This window comes from Elgaria multicarinata, chromosome 1 (genome assembly GCF_023053635.1).
Source record: "Elgaria multicarinata webbii isolate HBS135686 ecotype San Diego chromosome 1, rElgMul1.1.pri, whole genome shotgun sequence".
NCBI classification, from domain to species: domain Eukaryota; kingdom Metazoa; phylum Chordata; class Lepidosauria; order Squamata; family Anguidae; genus Elgaria; species Elgaria multicarinata.
In genome coordinates this window covers 148,587,461-148,610,340 of record NC_086171.1, presented here as the reverse complement: position 1 = coordinate 148,610,340, position 22,880 = coordinate 148,587,461, and the positions used below count along the sequence as shown (strand labels likewise).

General features: G+C 39.1%; 1 protein-coding gene across 1 annotated transcript in view; it reads right to left on the bottom strand.

The window, feature by feature from the left end:
• FAF1 (Fas associated factor 1) overlaps window positions 1–22,880 on the bottom strand; it is a 201,166-nt gene that overhangs the window by 53,324 nt on the left and 124,962 nt on the right. The window contains exon 13 of the mRNA XM_063139063.1: window positions 9,608–9,762. Coding sequence (XP_062995133.1) covers window positions 9,608–9,762 — 155 coding nt within the window. The remainder of the gene's footprint in view (window positions 1–9,607; window positions 9,763–22,880) is intronic.

Here is a 22,880-nt window from a genome sequence, read left to right as displayed (position 1 = left end):
TACCCATGGTTGCCACTGAAAGGTTTTTCCCTTTGTAGGTTATCCATGTAGTAGCAGTGGGAAGATGGGACTCCATGCTTTAGGTACACCTTGTAGGTTTGTCTAGAAGCACAGAACGTTTTTACACTAGCATCACACAGCCGTGAAGCAGCTGATACTGGAATTCAAACTCTGCCCGTTTAAACAGGAGGAGCTTACAGAATGCATTTAAACATTACTCCCCACTGTGTTACAGAAGAGGTTTAGAGTGGCAACAAGAGGCGAAGGTTAATTCCGTATTTTAACCTATATCAATTTCTGCTGTGTGGTTTTATCCTGGTTGTGCTTTTTATATTGTACTTCGTATTTGTGTTTTTAGATTGTTGGTTGTTTTATTATGCTCTTCATGGTTTTAATTTTTGTGAACCACCCAGAGAGCTTTTGGATATTGGGCGGTATAAAACTGTAATAAATAAATAAATAAATAAATGCATGAATTGTTCCAAAGATAAGCACTGAATCATGTGGTCTGTATAATGCAGGGAAGGGCAACTTATGGCCTTCCAGATGTCTTGAGCTACAACTCCCATCAGTCCTTGTCAGCATCGCCAATGTTGCGGGATCATGGGAACTGGAGACTCCAGCATCTGAAGAGCTACAAGCTCCCCACCCAAGCCTAGCTGCATTGGATCACTTGATAAACTCATACAAATAAGAACAATAACGAGCAGTGACAACAGTACAATTCATTTTGGTCCATCTAGCCCAGTATTGACTGGCAGTGGCTCTCCAGAGTTTCAGGCAGGAATTTTTCCTGGCCTGCCTGCACATGCCGGGGATCGAACCTGGAACCTTCTGCATGCAAAGCAGATAATCGACCACTGAGCCATGGATCATTGTTGAGTGAACATTTTTTCCCTATTACCCCAGGCCAAGTAATTTTTGGGGTGGAGCTCTGGCCCTAGCCTGAGTGGAATATTGCATTCCTCCCAGCTATCTTCACTGGCTCCTAGTGGCTAGGTTACAATTTGGGACAAAGTAGGAGGGCAGCATTTTTTAGATTTAAAATTTCTTGCAAGTTTTGAACATTCTAATTTCAAACACAAGTGCTAATCTACAGTGATCTGTGGGGGCAGGGTAATCACTTTCCTGTGATTCAGGTAGCAAAAGGGAGTAGTGGAAAGAATTTTCAGAGGGGCAGCTGCTACCCCAGGAGTAATGCCTGACAGTAAGGATGTTACCTCATCATAGAAGATGAGTGACTCTATGTCTAACTGTGAGAGATTTTTAAATATTGGCAACTCTCTACAAATACACTGCCAGTCATTACATTGCCCGATCATCAGATTCCATACCTTAAGAGACTAGCTATAATGAGCTAATCATTTGTTGACTCCTTCTGATAAGCAAAAGTCAAGCATCCACACAGATTCTGTGAATTTTTGAATGTCATTTGGATACCAGAATCCTTGAGGTATTACTGATGCAGCTATGGGCTTTTATATGTGTAAATGGAATTGTGCCCAATTGCCTTCATTCCTTTTTCTCAGAGGTCATCATGAGGCAGCTACTCTTCTGCATCAAAGCTCTTTCACAAATAGCACTGCAGGATCCTATTCTTTGGCACCTTCTGCTCCACAGGTCGGAGTGACGAAAGGACTTGACACTGAAGGCGTCTAGGCTGCGCTGCTATCAATAAAGTCATGGTGCACAGTCCTAACACAGAATTTTCACACTTTATAATTTCATGCCAGTCCCAGTGTAAAAGATGCAGATACAATGTTAGGAGGTTACAATCGCATCAGATTTTTACAAAGGAAATATAGCTTCTAATCTCCAACCTGATCACTAGTGTGAATTAATACATTAGTAATGTCTCTTGGTGTCTCATGCCGGGATGGAATTCCCCATATTATACTGTATCAGATCTCCTAATTTGCAACTTATTATTTTGACTTAAAACTATGCATTCTTGGATCTGAAAGGAACATACTGCCCCAATTTCAGTCCAGTAACTGAACTGGATATTGCTTTCCATACAAGACATATCCAACTATACTGGTCCCTTTGCACGATAGTCTGGCAAGTTCCTTTCAATTGCATGAGATTGGTTTTAGATTATTAGCCTGAGGGCAAGGACTTTCTTGATTTTATGGATATGTAAGCTACTGGGATTCACCTTACTGCAATGATGTTCATGCATGAATGTACACTTGGTGTAACAGGGGAGGCCTTCAAAGAATTTAAGACTCGGACATCATGCTAACTTCCATGGGGGGAATCGTAGGCTGTTAATTGAAAGTGGAAATACGGAGCATGCTGGAGGCAGTACACTCACTTGCTCCTACTAGATTTTGGCAATTCATGGATTAATTAACCGATAATTTGTGTTATGTGCAAACTTGGTCAGAGAGAGAACCTGTGCAGGGTGGTGAACCCTAGCAAGTTGCAGGCATACCTTGGATCTTAAACATCACATAGTTCAGCAGTACCACAAAACCCAGCAAGGTAGAGTAGCTTCAACAGCTCACAGCCAGCAGCTGTAAACCCATGGCACCCCTTTCCTTCCATAATCAGTTACATACCACTGACACCTTCTATAGAAGGGCTGTGATGTAGATGTAGGACCCCAGGTTAGACTAATTGGATAGAATAATGAGTGGCATCAGGGCAATAGAATTTCTGGATTGTATCCATACTTAATCCATAGACGAAAGATTCTGCTTACACAATCATTTTAAGAGCAGTGATGCGCAGCACATAGCCCTTTCCGCTTTACAAACTGGAGGTCTGTGCCCCAACAACCAAAGCAGCAGCGTTTCCATTGCAAATGGGGCTATACACGTCTGCTCCAACCTGCTTCTAAAAATACCTTTTAAAAATGCACGCCACTCCCTGCGCTGCACTAGTTCTAAGGGACGGGAGCACTGGAAAGCACTTGGGATGAGAAGCAACAGACACTACCCTCATTCCTTCCTGCCTCCCAGAGGCCTCCTGTATGACACAACTGTGGCACAGCCTTGGCTCTACCATTAGAGAGAAGCAGCTGCCTCAGGCTGAGCAGGGTAGTGGCAGCCCCTGCCACCCCAGCGGTTCCTCCCGCATTCCCCCCCTCAGCCTCAAGCCATTCCCATCCTGCTGGGCCAGCACCATGGTGGCAACGCTCGCTTATTGTTAGCCTGGGGGCAGCCAAGGCAGGCCACACACTCAGGCAGGCATTGCTTTGCTCAGGTGACGCATGCTGGTGCTGCCCCTGCCTCATGGCAGCATTTGTTTGAGCAGAGAGCAAGCAGGAGCCAGGCGGAGGCTGTGTGCAAGCAGCTGCAAGGTGTTGGACAAAACTGTGTTTTCCCTGTGGCCAGCCCTGCACCCTCTAAGCTAATCTGCTGACCTCTGGTGCAGTGGAAGCAGCTGACCCAGTGACAGTTTTGAAGGGAGGTTCAACTGCCAGTCGACTTCTGTACGTGGAATTGGGTAGGGGCGCCAACTTTGCCTCAGGCAGCAATATTTCCACAAAAATGTCCCCAAAAGCTTTGGTTCAGCAGCATCAGTGGCTGCTGCTGGCCTACTACATGGGACGGCCAAGAAATGCTATTACAAGGAGCCTGGCATCCAATCCTTTGATCTCAGTCCCTGTGTATTAGCGAATAAGATGAGGAGAGCATATTAAATACTTTTTTTTTTTTCAAATTCTATTTTTCACTGTGGAAATTTTACATATTAATATGTTGAAACACACCTAGAGAATATCACTAGCACATAATATTACCTGGAAGAATTTAAACAAAAATCCCCAATCAATGGAGGGAAAATGCTGCACCTTTATGCCCAAATACAACACACAGAAACCTTTAGCTGATCTATCATAACTTTCCTGCTCTAGAACTTTATGTTCTTTTAATACATATTTCAAACATATAGCAGATGAGCATCTGTATATATGTTTAAATGTATATATGTTTGCTATATATATTTAAATATGGCTTTTCCTTGTTTAGTGGACATATTAAGCATTACAAACAGTTCATGCATTATCTGAACACAGGCTGTGTGAAGAGACAATCACCTTTCATCCCTCCCCCCTTTCCCCCCATTTCATTGCTATTAGGAAACCATTCACAAGTGCAACCCTGAACAATGTTATGCAGTAATTATGACTAGATGACAAAAAGATGTGAACAATTACTGAGCCTGTTTTGAAACCCTATACTAATAAAGTCATTAGATGCTGCCCTTGCCATGATCCTTCTAAAAGCTTCTGAAGTTACAAGAACACACAGCATTGTTTGTAGGGACAATTGCTGCTGGCAGAATGCAAACCTTGAGTTTAACCATGCTGCAAATTGATCTTGACATTCTGTTAAGACCGCCACTAAAATCAAAAGCAAAGGAGAAAAGGAGAAAATGAGCGGGTGGGATGTAATCAAGAAACAGGAGGGTTCCCTCATCACCTTCTCTTCTCCGCCTCTTCTACAAAACAAACCATAGACAAAATGACAATTTTGCCTGGTGTTTGTGAATCTTTATTTTTAAAAACATTAATTAGACCCCTGACCTGGGCAGCTTTAAGCGTCTTTTATTGTGTTGCTTTTGAAAGTAAATTAGACCAGATGCTAAAAATTATTATTGCCAAAATAAAAGTAATTTTTGACAAACTTCTAACAGAAGCCCAAGAATGAACTACTACTGAGAGGGCAACAGATCTGATTCTTTTGCAAGCAACCTCTATTGAATGCTCTCATTCCATGAGAAGCAACCAGAACTGAAGATGGATGAGTGATGATGCTTAAATGGACTATTGCCTTTTTCGAACCTTTAAACTAAATTACAAATCTATCTGACAAGAATATGTGTCTGAGTTAAAACAGTGTTCTGCCACTTTTTCAGCTACCATAACAGCATTCAGAAGTGATGCACACCAGATTGAAAGAAGCAACTATCATCATTTTTGTGTGCACCAACAGTTTACGTCACACAGACTGTAAACAAGCAATATAGGTGCTGTGGAAGAAATTGGTCTTCATCCGATTGTACGCCAGAAGACTAGCAAAAAGGATAAACAGTCTGTGAATCTGGATATTTGGTCATGGAAATTCATTCATTAATACTTCTGTCAATTATTTCTTTCCTAAACTGAGACTAAATGTTGATGGTGGTGGTACGGAATCATTTGAACATGAAGACTAACAAGCACCTGGGAAGAGAGGGCTTGAAATATTGTACCCTACGGCATAAGGTTCAAAAGCTAAACACAATTAGCAGTCTTAGATGCCTGATTGATGGGTCTGATCTAAAACCTGCTGATGTATTTATAAGAGCAAGCACACATAAGCTGATAAGATTTTTCAGTAGCTGCTTATGATTTAGCTTATATTTTATTTAACTTGATGGTTTGTGTTATTGTTGGTTTATTATGTTTCGTGTGAGTAACTTCAAAAGCAGGGAAAGCAACACATAAACTATTAAAATAAATAACTTTATTTCCTATTAGTAATAATATGCCCATCAGACAATGTGAGGATACAGTGAGCATCAAGGCCTCCATGTAGACTTTCTGACTCCCACATTAGGGATGTGTGGATTTTGTCAAAGCTGATCCGTCTGTATTTCATGGATTGTGAGACGTGTTCTCTTAGTTTGCTCATTGACAGAATCATTTTTTGTATGAGAATTTTGCATGTTTGCTAATGTGTATCAGCTCAAATGTGCATCAGTGTAAATGTGCATTTGCAAACACATTCATCTCTTTGACCTCTTGGACTTTTTTAGAACATATAATTTCTGGCCTGATGCACTTTTACTTACACTGAGGCCATGGCTAGACCTACCAGGTCTAGTGCGCTGGAGGGAGGTGGACCTCGCGATATGGTTATTGCGAGATCTCCCCTTCTGTCTACACGTGGCGCGTGATATCCCAGGAGAAAGAGGATGCCGCACCTGCCATTTTTTTTAAAGGAGAAGGAGCGCACAAGCACTCGACCGCAAAATGTAAGTTTTTTTAAAAAAAAAATCCCCACTCCCTCCACCCCACCCCGATAGGCACAGAGCTCCTGAGGAGCTCTGTGCCCCATGCCTGGCTCCTGGCTTCTCACAGTTACTTGCGAGGAGCTAGGACAACCCGCGATGCCCGGCCACACATTCTGCGGTCTCGGGATCATCCCAAGACCGTGGAAAAAACAGGCTAAAAGGGTAGAGCAATATTCTGGGCCAAGGGAGGGATCATCCCTCCCTGCTCCCAGGATCCCCTGTGCGTCATGTGAATGCACGGGGACGATCCCGGGGTGATCCAGGGATATCGCCCTATCTAGCCATGCCCTAAGTTGTATCCAATGTTAGTACTATTTAGAGTAAACCCATTGAAATGAATAGGACTTAATATTCATCATGACCAACAAGTTCCGTTCATTTCAATGGTTCATAGCTAAAGCTGGATACCACCCATTCAGATAAGATATTTTGCTGGTGCAGAAGCAAGACTCAAGCTTTATTCTTATAGTCTTGCAGATATAACTTTTGGATGAAGGAGTCATGTGACACTTTATTGAAGGAACCCTGTGGTTCCTTCAGGTTAAAATATTAGCATGGGAAGAAGCCACACGACTGTAGTAACGTATGGCATCACTATTGCTTTCTGAAGTCATCATGGAAACATGTCAACATGACTAAAAGCAAATGAAACGTTCTCTGATTTCCAGTAGCTCATTAAAATTTGGCCTCATAACTTGCAGGAATAGATGGTAAGTTGCAAACCCTTCTGCATTGGTTTTCAATAGTGGTCTGGATCCTAAAATAAGCAAACAGAAGGAAGTTTGTGGAAGGAAAGTTACCCGTCCTCTCTTCCCCACTGCAGCCAATTGCATCCCCTGAATAGAGTGTTAGCTCTACCACACCTGAACAATGTGTGATGGGGCATGGGGGGGGGGCTGCTCGAAGGAGGAGAGAACTTTTGTTCTGTAAATTTCCTTCTATTCATTTACCTCAGGATAAATGAGTAGAAGAAACTGTTTTATTCCTCAATAAAGCATCTAATTTTAAAATGTTGATACCACTGAAGTGATAGGTCCATATTAACTGTCAAGAACATAACATAAATTTGTAGACTCACATAATAAAGGCAGTATCATAACTGAGACTTTGTGCATTTAATATATTGGGTTGGGAAAATATTAATTTAGCATTACGCTTGGGTATCAGATTTATATTAAAGTACCCTTCATGTTTTTCATGGGAAAGCATGATGATCTCTAGCCAGCAATTCCTCTCTGAGCCCTGTGTCATGGAAGAGCACCACCACTGAAGAGTATACTGTTACACATAAATTAAGAATTAATTGTAGTTTGTTTATACATAGCCTTTTGAAAACCTCACTGCTGCATGATAGTTCTTTATCATAAAGCTGAAACAAAAAATTAAAAGTGTAGGCTTAAGCATCTTATTGTATTTTACAATTAGGTTCTAGATTCACTGAGAATAGCTATAAAGCCTTAAACAAGCCTTTTATTTGGTGTTTCTAAAAGTGTCATAAGGAGTTAATAGGACACAGCTGTACAGACTCTTTCTAATAAGCAGCTTCTGTCGCTTTGGTCACCACAGGTGTCTCTATAACCTGCAAACTCTTATAACTCTTGTATCAAAGTTGTGCTACTTAATAGACTTCTTTAGTAAAACACAACAAAGCAATGACATGCCTGTTGATTGTCAGTCATAAAAAAACCTCCCTCAAACACAGTTTTTCAAAAGAAACTACACCACAATTTTTTGTCATTGTAAAATAAAAGAAACTAGAGATTTAAACAGAGACTAGAACAATGTAACAGCAGGTAGTCAACTGAACTTAGCCACTGCAGATGGTTTAGAAATAGTGTTTCCTTCAGCATCAAGTTGTAGGATAAAAGGAAAGGAGGAGACTCCTTGCACATAGTGAATGCCAGTAGTATAAGATTTAACCCAATCTCTTGTCCACATATTCTGCTCCGTTAAAAGTATAGATGCTTCATTCATATCTAGTTTTGAAATTTCTTTTTATCTCTCTTTCAGTGGTAATTAAAACAAATAAAAGCGCGAGTCAATGCAGTAAGGCTAATCTAAACTAAAATTATGTTCAATCTATTCAAGTCATTTGTGGATTATTATATAAGAACATAATTTGAGTCTTAACATATTTATAAGTTACAATGAGGTGACACAAGAAAATGCACATACGAGTGACCTATAGTCAAAAGGGAAGGAAAAAACACATGTTGTCATGAACAACATGAAACTAAACTTTAAATGAATAAAAAGCACCCCATCTGTTACAATTTTAAGTCTCCATCATAAAATTAGTCACTCATAGGCTTGTTCAACCATAAAATCACACTGAAAAGCCAGACCAGAAACATTTTTAAAGTATTATGATGAATGATATAGTACAGATATTTCAACTGTTATGTAAGGACTTCTAGTAAGAAAGAATTGCCAGTAGAGAATCATGTGTAATATAAGGCCTAACAATTATATTATCTTATGGGAATGTTAAAACTCCTGCCTGCACTTATCATGGAAAGGTTGCACAGTCAAATGACTCAGGTTAAGCCCAATATAGCAATTCTGCTTGTTTTTCATATCACAAAACAGGCTCACATGAGCTCAATGCATAACCCCTGGAAACTAAGCTTCATGGGGTGTATTAATAACAAAGTCATTAACAGCGAGGAAGCAGATGGTGAAAGGGTAGTTGTAGAGCTAAGGCCTTGTTCCTATATTACACTTGCAAATCCACGTAAGAGTCTATGTATTTCCTAAGGATGTAAGAATAGGTAGTGACTTGCATAAATCTTCTAGATAAGCCCCTATAAGAACTTCTCTCATTTGTAAGCTCCTACATCCCAGACCTTAGGGAACCCTGCACCCATTTCCTCAGGGGGTTCATTATACTTCCATTCTTCATTGTACCATCCTTGAACTCATTTTCCAAGTATGGATGTTTATGTAGCCAAAACAGCACCATCCACGCACAAGACAGATGATATCTCCCAAGGTTTGCAAAGTACAAAAAATCTTTAGAAAAAAAGCCCAAGGAATTCCCCACCCGCCAACAGCTCAATGAGTGTTCTCAGTGGACACAGAATACTGGCTGACTGCTAGTGGGGTACAAAATAGAAAACCATGGCAGAGGGGGAATGAAATGGAGTATCCCAGCAGTGGTCATGGCTGGCTGGCAGGCTACTATCAAGGACAGCAGCATTCCACACTACCGCATTTTGTTGCCAAGTCCCACCAGCAGTAATAGGTTTTCCAGGTTGTCACTTGGAGATGGTGACTATACTTTTAAAAATGCTCCAAGACACCAAGGGAGGATGCACCCATGACACATCCATTTCTTTCACCAGCCCCCTCATCCATACCCCTTTCCCACCTGCTAGTCCCAGCAGAGAAAAGAAAGACAACAGTCTAGGAGATGGGCGGAAGTATAGAAAGGTTGTGGATGGTGTGGATGCACAGTGGCTTTATCCTGAGAACCTTAGCCTGTATAATGAATTTACTAATCAATCTATAACAAATCCAGAAGTTAAATAGATACTGGACCATAGAACAAATATTACAAAAATATAGCTAAAGTGTCTTTGAACCTTTAATACTCACTTACCTTGCTCTATTTGCTTCTTTTGTCATATCCCATGCCCAGGTTATAAAGTTCTGACTAAGATAGGAAACAATAGATTCGGCACAAAGCATTTGAGAACAGAACACATTGGTTAGCACACTTTCATCGTGGTGGAGGTAGACAGCAAGAAGCTTTCTCTGAAAAACAGGAAACAAATTGTTAGCATAACGTCTGAATTTAATTGCCGCACACACAACACTGTTTCAAATGCAAATGCAATTTATGTCTTATACCCACACCAAGTACTTTGGGAGATTCTCTTGATTTCAGTGGAACATACTTCCAAGCATTTCTGCTTAAAACTATATAGATTATGCTACCAGAAAAACAATTCTTTTGTTTAATGGTTTTATAGAGTGAACATGAACTATTCTATTCTTGCAGCCAAGAACCTGTGGCCAAAAGTGTTTATTTAAAAATAATTCTACAAAAATAATAATTTGATATAAATTACATAAAAAGAAAAACATCTATGGTTATATTTTTTTTATGAATACCAAAATACAATTTACAATATATCTGCAGCAAACAGTTGTCTTTACCAATCACAGAGTTTAATGCAATGACATCAGGACAGAAGATTTTATTACACATTAAGGGGTAGGGTGAGAACTCAGTATGGGGATGCTCTTTTCAGTGGCAGCCCCAAATTTCCTGTAATGTGTAGTTTCCCCTAACTGTTTCTGGAGGTGGAATAACTATATGTACTACAAAGTAATATAATACAAAGTAATATACAGATAATCTAAACCCTGTTATCATATGTTTGTCATATTTAACTATCCATATGCACCTCTGAGTTGTAGTCCTAAGGAAACAGCATTCTTGTTCATCCTAATATCTGATCATCTGTCTGTTACCCAGGCCATTTGGATAAAATTAGATTGTGCACTATATTCAATGTATTTTTCCCACAACATTGTATCTTTTGTTACAATTTTCCTTTTAAAATTAAAGAAATTTAGTTTACAGTACTCACCAGCATGGAATTCATTGTCACCGACGACAAGTTGTTAAATACAAGTCTGTTAAAATGCTTCTCTCTGACTGCGTTCAGACAACATGATAACCAACAATGGTTTAAATAGTCAATGGCTGGTTATTTAACCCCACCGTGGGTTATTGTGTTGTGTGGAGGGAGCTTTTTAACCAACAGTTGGTTATTTGGCTGAAAAAAAATTGCAAATAACCAACACTGTTTGGTTATTTAACCCACCATTGGTTATCATGTTGTGTGGAGAGCACTGTTGGTTATTTTGTCAGCCACAGAATCGCAAGGCAAGAGAAGTCAAAGAGGTAACTGCTGCTCTAGTCCAGCCAGCAAAATAGATTTTTGGCAGCAATGGCTTCTGGGATACTAGCAGGAGTGGGGAGAGAGGGTTGGGAAAGAGTGAGTCAACTCATCATGGACTACTAGTCAACTCAACGCTGATCCTAATCCACACCATGGTTGATTATTATCATGTTGTGTGGGGACTGCCCTCTATATAAACAACTGTCGAGCTGATTATTACCCCACCGTTGATTATTATGTTGTCTGAACACAGCTTCTCTCTCTCTCTCTTTTAAACAAAAAAAGTGGAATAATGAACAAGGTTCTTTCCATAAATTCTATTTTCATGATACATTCAAATCTAAAGCAAAGGAATTGATCAAGATACAATTAGTTTGCCACATTCAAGTGGGCTTTAGAGTTATGTTTCTGGAACACCAGCACTCATGGCAAACTACTTTAGAAACTGAGGTGAGTTTCAAAAACTGTTTGTGATATGGCATGACATTATTATTGTTGAGAGGAAAAAATATCACTGTGAGCTCAAGCCCCAAAATCATAGCCAATGTGTTGAACTAGCTGAAAAATGCTCTTTAAAAAGAAATGTACTAAATGCATAAAGAATGCTTCTGCAACAATTCATTTGTTTTAAATCAGTATAAGAAAACTGGGTTTGGAAAAGTCCTAAAAACTATTTTAAAAGTAGAGAACATTTGAACAGTCAACTTTGGAAAAGGGATTAGACATTTACATTAACGTTTGCCTACTTTAATTTAAAAAGTGATTCAAAACCAAGTACACATGCACCAGTAAAGGCCACCAATAAGCCTAACATGCACAGTTCCATATAAGTGCAGCCAACAATGTTGACTGAAACTAAACTTGAAAATCCAGGGCACTAATGCACAATATCAGGCAATAAAACAGCATCTCTGTGGTGATATTTAATTTAAAAAAGAAGAAAGAGGCAGGAGAAGATCAGGCACTGTCTGTTTTGGAGGATCAGCCATTCTGCATTTCAAAGCGTGGATCCCTGCAATATCCAGGTTACTGTGCTAGAATCTCCACTATTATATAGCAGTTGTAAGAGAGGGAGGGCAAAGATGTGTTTACTCAGTGATTAGGGCCTTAGAATAAGCCGCTAGCTCCTAGAGAGACAGCTCACCACTTATTCATTTGGGCCAATTCACAAAGCCTAGAAAGATTAAACATCCATGCTGAGAAGACAAGCGAATGCAGACGGTGAAAAAGAAATAAAAATTCTTTAAAAACTCTTAGATGACTTCATTATTTTTTCCACAAGGAAACTTTAGGAAAGTGTTTAGTTAGAGAAAAACCCACATTGACCTCTCCCTAAACCCTTAATCTTTCCTTTGTGGTGGGACTGCTTTGTGGTAAGCGGATGGCTTTGCTCTCCTCTTTTCACTGGGAGCACAGAAAAAAAGGCTCTTGAGAAACTCCTTTCGTCCCAAAGAAACAACCCCATGAAACTGTTAAATATAAGATTCCATGTGAATGAACCTTCCAAAATATGTACAGTTTAAAGCGAGGAGTTGGGGCCAAATACTTGAAAACAAGGCAGGTGCACACTTTAGTGTATGTAAACAGGGAAATATCTAAAAACATTTAACAGCTACCATTTATGGACAGAAATGCTGTTTGCATTCCAAATTCAGCTACTTAAATTGTGTCTTCTCTGGCTGTAGTTTGAATTAGTAGTTATTACATGTGACATAAAGATGAACCAATCTCCTGTTTAAAAGGTAGATTGCCTAAAGAAGAAGAAGAAGAAGAAGAAGAAGAAGAAGAAGATGATGATAATGATGAAATAGTAATGATCCCCAAAATACTCTTTGGGAAAATGACTACTAGGAAGTCAAAACTTTAAATATTATTATTAACTTTAGTAAAACTTCTGTATAAAATATGATACAATATGTAGCAAATATTACATGTGATAATTCAAGATTTTATAACTCACAACACCAAAAAATCCTGCAATCACTGTCTGTCTGGATTTGTTTTACAGTAAAAATTGAGGTGCAAAGTTTTCAGGCCAAAAGAGTGATCTCTAAAGCATACTGCTAAAAGATCAATCTGGCATTCAGAAAATAAAACAACAATTTTGGCTGAAATACCAGTGAAATTGTAAAAACAAACAAAAAGTAAAATAAAAACACTAGAAAAGACCATAGCCAAAATAGTGAGTGGTCGTGGGTAGATGATCAGCAAAGTTCCCTTGAAGTATTAAGATAATAGGAGCTTTGTCTCATTAGATCTTCCTCTGTAAGGGGAAGTAAGGTAACAGGATTACTAATGGGGCATTATCTTTTCTTTTTTTTACAAAAAGTATTACTTGGAAATGACACCACTATTTAATTCTGAGGAGCAGATAGCTACCAAAAATCCTACCTGAACTGTTGCCTTTTGATGGGAGAAATTAAAATATGCCTCAGTTGTTTCTTGTTTTTCGTTTTAGCAAATTTGATATAAGATTATTTGAAAAAATGGCATGTTTCAGGAGTTAAATATCAGATATTTGTCAGTATTTTTACATTTCCTTAGTGCATACTTTCCTTCACCGGACTTGCTTCAGAAGAGGCCCTAAAGTATTTTTGTGTTTTTTTAAAAAAAAAAACCTAAAGGTCAGAATATGCCAACAAGTTTATACACATATACAGGGAACTATCCCTTAATTCTGAGAAGCTAATTACTTCTTGAAGTAGACAAAACTACTTAGGAATGATATATTATTCTTAAATCCAGTACAAACTCTTTTCATATACTGGCAGATTTTTCCCCCTCCTATCCGCTTTAGGAAACCAAAGAATAAAGCGCATTGATAAAACATTTAGTCATCAGGTCAACATATGTTTGGTCAAAATGATAGTAAGATACTATCTAAAGAAAATAAGAAAACAACTTTGAATAGTGAATCCTATCATTGTTTGTGATCATATCAGCCTTTAGTTTCAGGGACCAATTATGTAAGAATTTCTCTATACAAAAAAGAAGAAGGTGCAGTTCTCTGTGGCAGGACAGTTATGTATGGCCAAGTAGTTCTGGCCATACACAGAGGCAGGTATTAACCGAGTTGTTACATGCTCTGAAGAAATTGGTGCAAGATTGAGGAGATTACTATTTCATAGTTTCTAAATTAAATAATAGTCAAGTGTTGTTCCACTATGAAACACTAAGGTTTAAAATGGTTTTTGTGAATTGATGCTGTGTGTGTACACAGTTCAATAAATTGCATTAAATCAACAAACAAACAAAGAATTCCTTTACAGAGTGTATGAAGTTAGTGGCCTGGTTCGTGCATCATGATAAAGCAGTTCGTTTGGTTTTTTTAAAATCTGGGTTATCATGAATGAGCCCAATCAGGAGCAATTAAACAAACCACATACCTTCCCTCAGTGGTTTGGTTAACATTACATATGAACCATAAACTCTGGTTTGTCTATCCCTCAGCAAGATAGAGAATTAACCCATAGTGACTGGGTTTGGACGACACGTTAACCAATGCTGGGTTAAATAATCAATGGTGGGTTAAATAGTCAATGGTTGGTAGGGGATGTGTCAATCAAACACACCATTCACTAATAGTCAGCTCGACACTGGCTTTAATCCACACCATAGTTGATTATAATCATGTTGTGTTGGGAGTACTCCCTGGATAAACAACCGTGGAACTGACTATTAACCCACCATTGACTACTGTGTTGTCCAAGCGCAGCCAGTTTGTTCTGGGGTAATTTCTCTGGCTTTTCAGAGACAGACAAGCCAGAGTTCCTGGTTTCCATGTAATGCTAACCAAACCATGGATAGAATTTCTGTGGTTTGTTTAGCCGCTGCCATTCATGTCTGTCATTGTAACAGTTTGTTCTTGATTTATTTCTCTGGCTTTTTCAGGGAGAGACAAGAACTCTGGCTGGTCTCTCTCTGTAATAACCTAAGAACAAACTATCTTAATAATGGAAGGGCTGTGGTGTGTTTAGCCACTGCTATTCATGACTGTCACTGTGACACGTGAACTGGACCATTATATCATCTATAGGTAGTTCATTGTGTATAAAGGAGTTACAGCTCATAAATGCTAGTTTTCCCACTGCAGTTGAAGTTCTTGGTTCTTAAAAGTTCTGGAAAACAGACCCTAACCTTTATAACTCACAACTATATAGTCAAATAAATTACCTATGATGAAATCCTAGTACCTGTGCCAACCTTAGAAACAAAGGTTGAAGAATCTACAAAAAGAAAAGATATACAACAACATGGACAATATACCATTTCTTTCTTTCTTTCTTTCTTTCTTCATACTGCTTCCCAGTATATATACAACTTATGGTTGTCAAATGTTGACAAACCCTTAAAAAATCATTGCGACATACTTTGTATTTGGTATCTTATTCTTAGGCCATCTAAATGACTAACCTGCAAAATCAGTCATCAAACAATAGCACCTGCCAGGTTTGTTATCAATTTTGTCAAATATAAATTTGCTAAATAAACTCCTGCTTTCTTTCCAGCTATATGGAATAATGGAGAGATTAATTGTTACACATTAAAAATAGGCTCTTGGATTTAGACCAGGGATGGGGAATGTGTGCCTGCCATGAGGTGTTCTTGGACTGCAATTCGCATCAACCCTCACTACTGACTATGCTGGCTATGTTGATAGGAGTTGCAACAACATCTAGAGGGACACATGTTCCCCACCAGTGTTTTAGACAGTGAAATAGTCTGTGATAGAATAAAAGCATGCAATTATTTGGGCTGCTTTACAGTCCAGAGTCGGAGTGGGGAGGTGAATTGGGGGCAGCTCGGTGGCAAAAATGCACTGCATGTTTATGGATTCCTCACTCCTCTTCAAATGTTATGATACTCACTGTAGGCATAGATAGCAGGTATGCTAAAAATGGATTTACTAGAACTGAGAAGTGAAAGCCAACTTGACCAAAAACCTAAACTAACCCTTACTTTTTCCTCAGCTGGAATGGAACCTGAACCATTACCTCAAAGTCTGTGTTGAACCTGAACCAGAAGATACCCACAAATAAATGAATTAATAAATAAATAAGGATACTGACTCAAAATAAGGATGTGACCCCAAACAACAGATTTGGTGTACCTACTGGCTCCACCAGAACTAGAATAAATCATAATAAGTTCATAAAATAGGATAAACATCTGGGAAGATTTATATTTTGGAGTTTAACCAGGGTTCTGCTGGGAGGCAGAGATTGGACAAAGATTTCTCTTTTTAAGGCAGAAACCACTGTAGTACCCTGTAAAGACAGTTGGAAGAACTGCTCTTCCATGCTGCAGTGCTCAGACAGTACCTTCTAGTTGTAGCTGACTTGATTTGAAACCTTTTCTATCTAACTATTGATCTAAAGGTTTGTATACATTTTTTTTGTTTTGCTTTTTATTGAATATATCTGTGGTGACTCAAGGGCCCAAGGCAGAGCAGAGCTAGCTAAGTACCCAAACACTGAGAATCAGAGAAGTGATTGAGTAGGCTCCCCCAGGTCCAAGAAGTGTGAAGGAGCCCTCAGCCCAGTCAATGGAAAACTTGGTGTGTATGTGGAAGGTTCATCAGAGAGTGTTCAACTTCTGAGGTGACTCTGGTGGTCCCTGCCTCCCTGGGGCTAAAAAATATTTCAACACTCCATATGTCAGATAGATAATCTATATACAGTTGAGTCATTATACTGGCTAAAAGAGGGAATAGCTAAGGGAATATGAGTGTGTGTGTGTGTTTGTGTGTGTGTAGGGGGCTCACTGGGACTATGGCTGAGAGTTAGCAGCCTTCAAGAGATTAGAGAAGGATATCAGCAGCACAGGGGTTGGTGGTGTATGGCTGAACAAAAGATTGCTGGTGGAATTGTAGTCCTGTGGTATGGCTAGTAAATTGATGCTAGAGAGGCTGTGCAAACAAATTAGATGTTCATTCACTTTTTGTGGAATTGAACTTGAAATAATAAATGAAAGACTTCAAAGAACTTACTGGCAACACTTAGTTTTAAGAGTTTTGGACATATTAGCTTTCCCTGACCCACTGTAAAATATTATAGTATGCCCTAAATTTACATTTTCTCATGTGAACCAGAAACGGAACCAGCTGGTTGATGTATGCCAAATTGGTTAGGGAACCTGAATTAGTTCACATTGGCAAGTGTAGTTATTTCAGTACCTCGAAGCCAAGCATTATAAAACCCCAATAGGAAATATCCCATGCTCTGCAACCGTAGACTTGCCCTATAATTAATTTTCCAATTGATATATTTTGGCTTAATAAGAAAGCTTTGTGATGTAATTAATAATACAGAAAGTTGGAATTTTCCCTTTTATGTCAGAATTGCAGTTTCATGAATTGTTAGCAGAGGACCAGCTCAAAATATTTATTAATTCATTAAAGATGTTGACATATTTGCAGGGATGCAAGATGTGTGCAAGGCCTCAGCCAGACCTACCAGGTGTAGCGCGACTGAGGGGTGAGAATCTTGCAATATTTTTATCGTGAGATCTCCCCTTCTGTTTACATGTGTCATGCGACAACCTCGGAGGGAGAGGATGTCATGCCCACCATTTCGTTTTTGTTAAAGGAACAGAACACACAAACGCTCATGCACAAAAGGTAAGTTTTTTTATTTTAATTTGTCCTGCTCCCCCCACCCCACTCCCGATGGGCACAGGTCCCGGCTCCTCACTAGTAACCGCGACAAGCCGGGACAAACTGCGACGCCTGCCCACACGTTCCACAGTCTCGGGACCAGCCCGAGACTATGGAAAAAGTGGGCTCAAAGGGTAGGGCGAGATCCCGGGGCAAGGGAGGGATCATCCCTCCCTGCTCCCTGGATCCCCTGTGCATCATGTGGACACACAGGGACGATCCCGGGGATGACCCCAGGATATCACCTTGTCTAGCTGTGGCGCAAGATGCTTACAGTTAACCATGGGTTAACTTAGGGTTGTTTATCCCATGAACAATCCTAAGTGCCTAGGTTTGGATGTCATGGAAACAACCTACAAATGCTGCATTCATAGGTTGGTCCATGAATCCAAAAGCAGATCACATGCAGCTCCACAATTCCAACAACTAAGACCCTGTTTGGATAAAATTGCAGATGCCAAATTTCTAGTAGAAATTTGTAACCCACCAAGTGCCACCAGATGCTACCATTAAATCCAAATACGGCCGTGGATAGTGGAATAGTTAAAGGTAACCTTGGCAATTGTATATGCCAGAATGTTTTGGAAAACGTAATAACAGATTGCCAGACAGTTAGGCCTATCCATTTAACAATGAAAATATTTCAAAAAGTAAAGTTGGAAAATTTGTACAATGTGGAATTAATGCTTTCCTGAAGTGAATCCAAAATAGAACAATTTTCTCTAGTCTGTTACAGGACTTATCAAATAAACATTATGGGGCCACATTACTAATAACCCGAAGAAGCCATAAACCACTCAAGACATCAACATTATGAGTCCAGCAAATCTTGAATATAATCTTAAAATTGTATTAAGGTGAGAATTGAGTTGATGCTGAAATAGATGTCAGAATTGTGCTACATTGTTAGAGATGCAATACAATCTATGTGTTTTGATCTTAAATAATTCAGAGAGATAAATTGGGTTTCCCTTTAAAATTTCATAATTGTGCACCTATGTAAATATATATACTGTGGTATGTGTTCTTCTACACAATTGCATGTAGGATGGAGGGAGCAGCCCTTCCTTTGTCCCCAAGGCAACTGGTAGGTGAAGGGATCTGAGCTCAGAGAAAACATGCCAGAGGACTGAAGCCCCCCAACCTCTTCTGAAGCAACCACATTTGTTTACATGTTAAACAAATGTGTAGGAAAATACTATACCACAATCCCAGGCTTCATTCACATAAACACCTGCTTCAAGGGTTGAAGACCTGTTCACAAATTAAAACCAATGTAGTTTAGTGGGCAGACTATTTGACTTGGTGGGCTGGGAAGACCTGGATTCAAACCTGTGTCAATCCTAAAGTCAGCCCTCTCTTGTAGCCAAACTATTTCACAGAATTATTGTGAGGTAAAAATGGAGGGGGGTTTCCTATGTATGCCCTCCCGAATTCATATGTATGCCCTCCTGAAGACACATAGATCAAAAAGAAGGAAAACAGACTCCATGCACATCTTTAAAGTGTGTGTCAGCAATTCCTATTGCTGCATGTCATCCAGTTATTGGAATAAATTATGTACATATTTTGAAATAAACTCAATGCTAGTTTGCCATTAGTCATGGTAAATATAATATCTGCTATACAAGAAAGATGTAATGCACATGTAACAATGCTCATCCTTTAGGCATGACTAGGGGATTAAGGAGCAGCTGAAGGATCACATGGTTTCTCACCACAGCTACTCTCCTAACATATGAGAATTCCTCCCACTCTACATTAACCATAGTAAAACATTACATCTGCAATTACATTAACCACGATTATCATCAATCAGAATTAACCATGGTTAACGTTTGTGCAGACACAACAATCAAGCATAGTTAAGGCTTCCAGGAATGAATTTTGTGTGTAATATGGGAAGGGCTGAAGGATGTCATAGTTAAAGTATCTGTTCCTGATATTTTAACCATGATTAAGTGAAAGATAACATTACATCTGCAACTGGTCATACTGAACAAATGCTTATGAACTTGCTGTGTATTGTGCTGCATGGTATATGAGGATTCTCAATGCCAAGGCCAGAGAACAACTGGTGCCCCCATAACCATCTCAGCAATATGAAACACATAGCAATATGAAAATGCACTAGATGGTTCAGTGCTATCACCTCACACACACATTTACAATGTGAAGACAGCAAACATAGAACGACTAGCAGAGATCGAGGATCAATCACATGTAACCCTATTTGTAAATCCAGGCAGTGCTGAGACCAACTTTATCTGTTGGGAGATAGAACAAGTCTGATCCCAAAAATCTTTAATGTAAAAAGACAACCATGTGAATATCACAACCACCACCACAACAACAGGAAAAGCTTTTAAAAATTAGAACTGAGTTGTACAGGTTGCAGCCTGGAGGTCGCATGCAGCCCCCCAAAGCCTTTACTGCAGCCCCCACAAGGGTGTCCTGGCCCTCCTACTGCCACCGAATTTCCCCACCACCACTTGTACTCTCCACTCCCTTTCCCAGACAGACAGACATAGCTGCTCTCATGATAAAGAGCATTATGTAGAAGTATTGCTAGTGTATGCATATATGGGTGAGTGAAAAGGTTGTGTACCCTTACATTAAACAATAATGCATTTTCAGTTAATATCCAAAAAAATTACAGATTATTATGTAATAATTTACTGTAACTTCATCTATTTATAAATATATAAACTAGTAAATATATACCAAGTACACATGAAACTATAATTTGTGGCAACCAGAACCTTTACTTAATTTGTTCTGTTCTTTGTTTTTATATCTATCTATCTATCAGATCTCATCTTTCTTCCTATTCACAAAAACTGCAACATATTTTCCCCACAAAGGAGTAACAATGTACAAAGAAACTACCTCTTGCTCTGTTGCTAAAGTTGATTTTGTACGGAGCGCCTTCTGCTCAGACAACAGTGAAAATTCCCCAAGAAAAAGGACAAGGTCTACATGCACTCTTGGCTGCGAAGTGCTCTCAAATTAAATCAGTTTGAAGTGGTTTTCATTAAGATGGATTGAGTGTGGCATCGTGAGAAACACTTTATCAAATGTAGTGTTTTACTTAGTGATTAACTATATACCAGTTGATGAAGCTCCCCAAATCCTTCGTAATCCCACCACTCCAATAAACATTTAATGAGCATATAAGTTCAAAAAGCCTAGCAGAGGATTTAAACCTTCAATCTTGTTTTTATTTACTCTTCCAACTCAATTTCTCACTTCAAGTTAAGAATGCTATTGCTTGAAGCTCATCTGTTGCCCTGGTAAAATTAAGTGCCCTCCACAGTTCAGATTAAAACATTTGTTTTCATATTTCAATGATTTCAGAATATAAATAGCTTTTTGCCATTTTATTTTTTTAAAAGTTGCTAATCTCTTAATAACTATTGTTAATTAAAACTTCATATTAGGAAATTAGTATTTTGAAAGGACAATGAATAACAGCAATAGTTGCTGTTAAGGTAAGCAATTGTTAAGGTAAGACTGTAGTAGAGTTGGTTATTTTTAACATTTTACTGAATCAGTTATTTACATATTAGTTTAGGAACAATATAGGTTTTTAAAGGGAAGGATTGGCATCTGAAGATTTCTTCTATATTGAACCCTCTTTCCGAAAGCAAAATAAGATAATTAGATCATTTATTTATTATTATTATATTCATACCCCACCATTTTCCTCCTGCAAGGAACCCAAGGCAGTTTACATGAACCTCTCATCTCCATTTTATCCTCACAACCCCCTTGTGAGGTAGGTTAGGCTGAGAATCAGTGACTGGCTGGCCCAAAGTCAACCACTGAGCTACATGGCTGACTGTGAACTAGAACTCGGATCTACCAAATGACAGTCCAACGCTCTATTCATTATACCACACTAGTGTAAATTTCTCTGAATTTTTGTTTTGAAAACATAAGGTCGTTTCTAGATTATGCAGATTAAGGGTGCAATCCTATGCATGTTTAGACAGATAAAAGTCCTATAAGTCTGAGCATTCTCCAGCCAGCATGGTTTGTTGAGGAATGCTAAAAATTGCAGGACTTTTTTCTGACTTAAGCATGCATAGGATTCCATCCTAAGAATATATGCAAAGTATCAAGAAAGTGAATTTTCTAAAGAGTTAAATTATGTTAAAATATTCAATTTTGGGGTGTATATAGTATTTTTAATGGAATCTTGTTAAAATGTTTTTAGGCTACAATCCTATATACACTTTTGTACAGAATATCCCCACTGAGCTGAATGAGACTTATTTCTGAGTACACGTGCATAGTATTGTACTGTTACTTTTTATAGTTATGCACATGTAAGTTATATCTACTTCAATGGATGATGTGTAAACTGGGCTATAAATGGGATTGTGGGCATTAATTCTTTATTAAAGAAGTGCTTATATGTGTTATATAATATAGGAGGAAACTACTTTCTCATGTACACCACATTTCATCAGGTCTATCATCAAGTACTTTCAAATTGTGTGGAACATGAGAAATGAGAGACAATTCAAATGCTTTTATATGATATTACATGTACATTTCCCTATAGGACAATGCAGACCTATCAGGATATAGATTATATATATTTTCAGGATACAAATACATAGCTGTCTCCTTGCCACTGGTGTCTATTTGGAACAAGAGCATAACCTAATCCTAAGGAGTTGGATCTTACTGGTCTCTGTCCTCTGATAGAAGGGTCTTTGATCCAGTGGAGGCTTCCATTAGTGGAATGGGGAGGGAGGCAATTTTCAACAGCTCTCCCTGGCCCTTGCAGCTCAGTCCCATGCTATTCCAAAAGGCCCACAACCCTCTGGAGCAGGTGGCATGGGAAACTGCAAGGAGAAGGAATTGCTAAAAAGTGCTTCTCTTCTTTTTCCATTAATTGAAGCGTCTTCGGAACCATACAGCCTTACATCAGCGAAGGGGCACTAACTGGGTACAACCCAAGAGAAACGCTCTAGCACAGGACTTGGCAATGCAGCAGCTGTGGACATAGCAACACATGCCAAGACCCCTTCATTACTTCCAAACCCTCACTCTCTGGCAGCTGCTTTTCCCAATCTCTGTAGCAGGAAACAGGAAGTCGGAGCAACGACAGAGGCAGTGGAAGAAGGAAAGCTGGTGAAATAGATGCACAGAAGTGTGACCAAGGAGGCAAGAGGAGAGAACTTATGCATACGAGAGGAGGGTGGGGAGGAGGCAGCAGAAGCAGGCAGGGGGAAGGAAATTGTGGGCAGGCGGGAGGAAGCAACAGACATGGATAGGTATGACAGCGGGGAAAG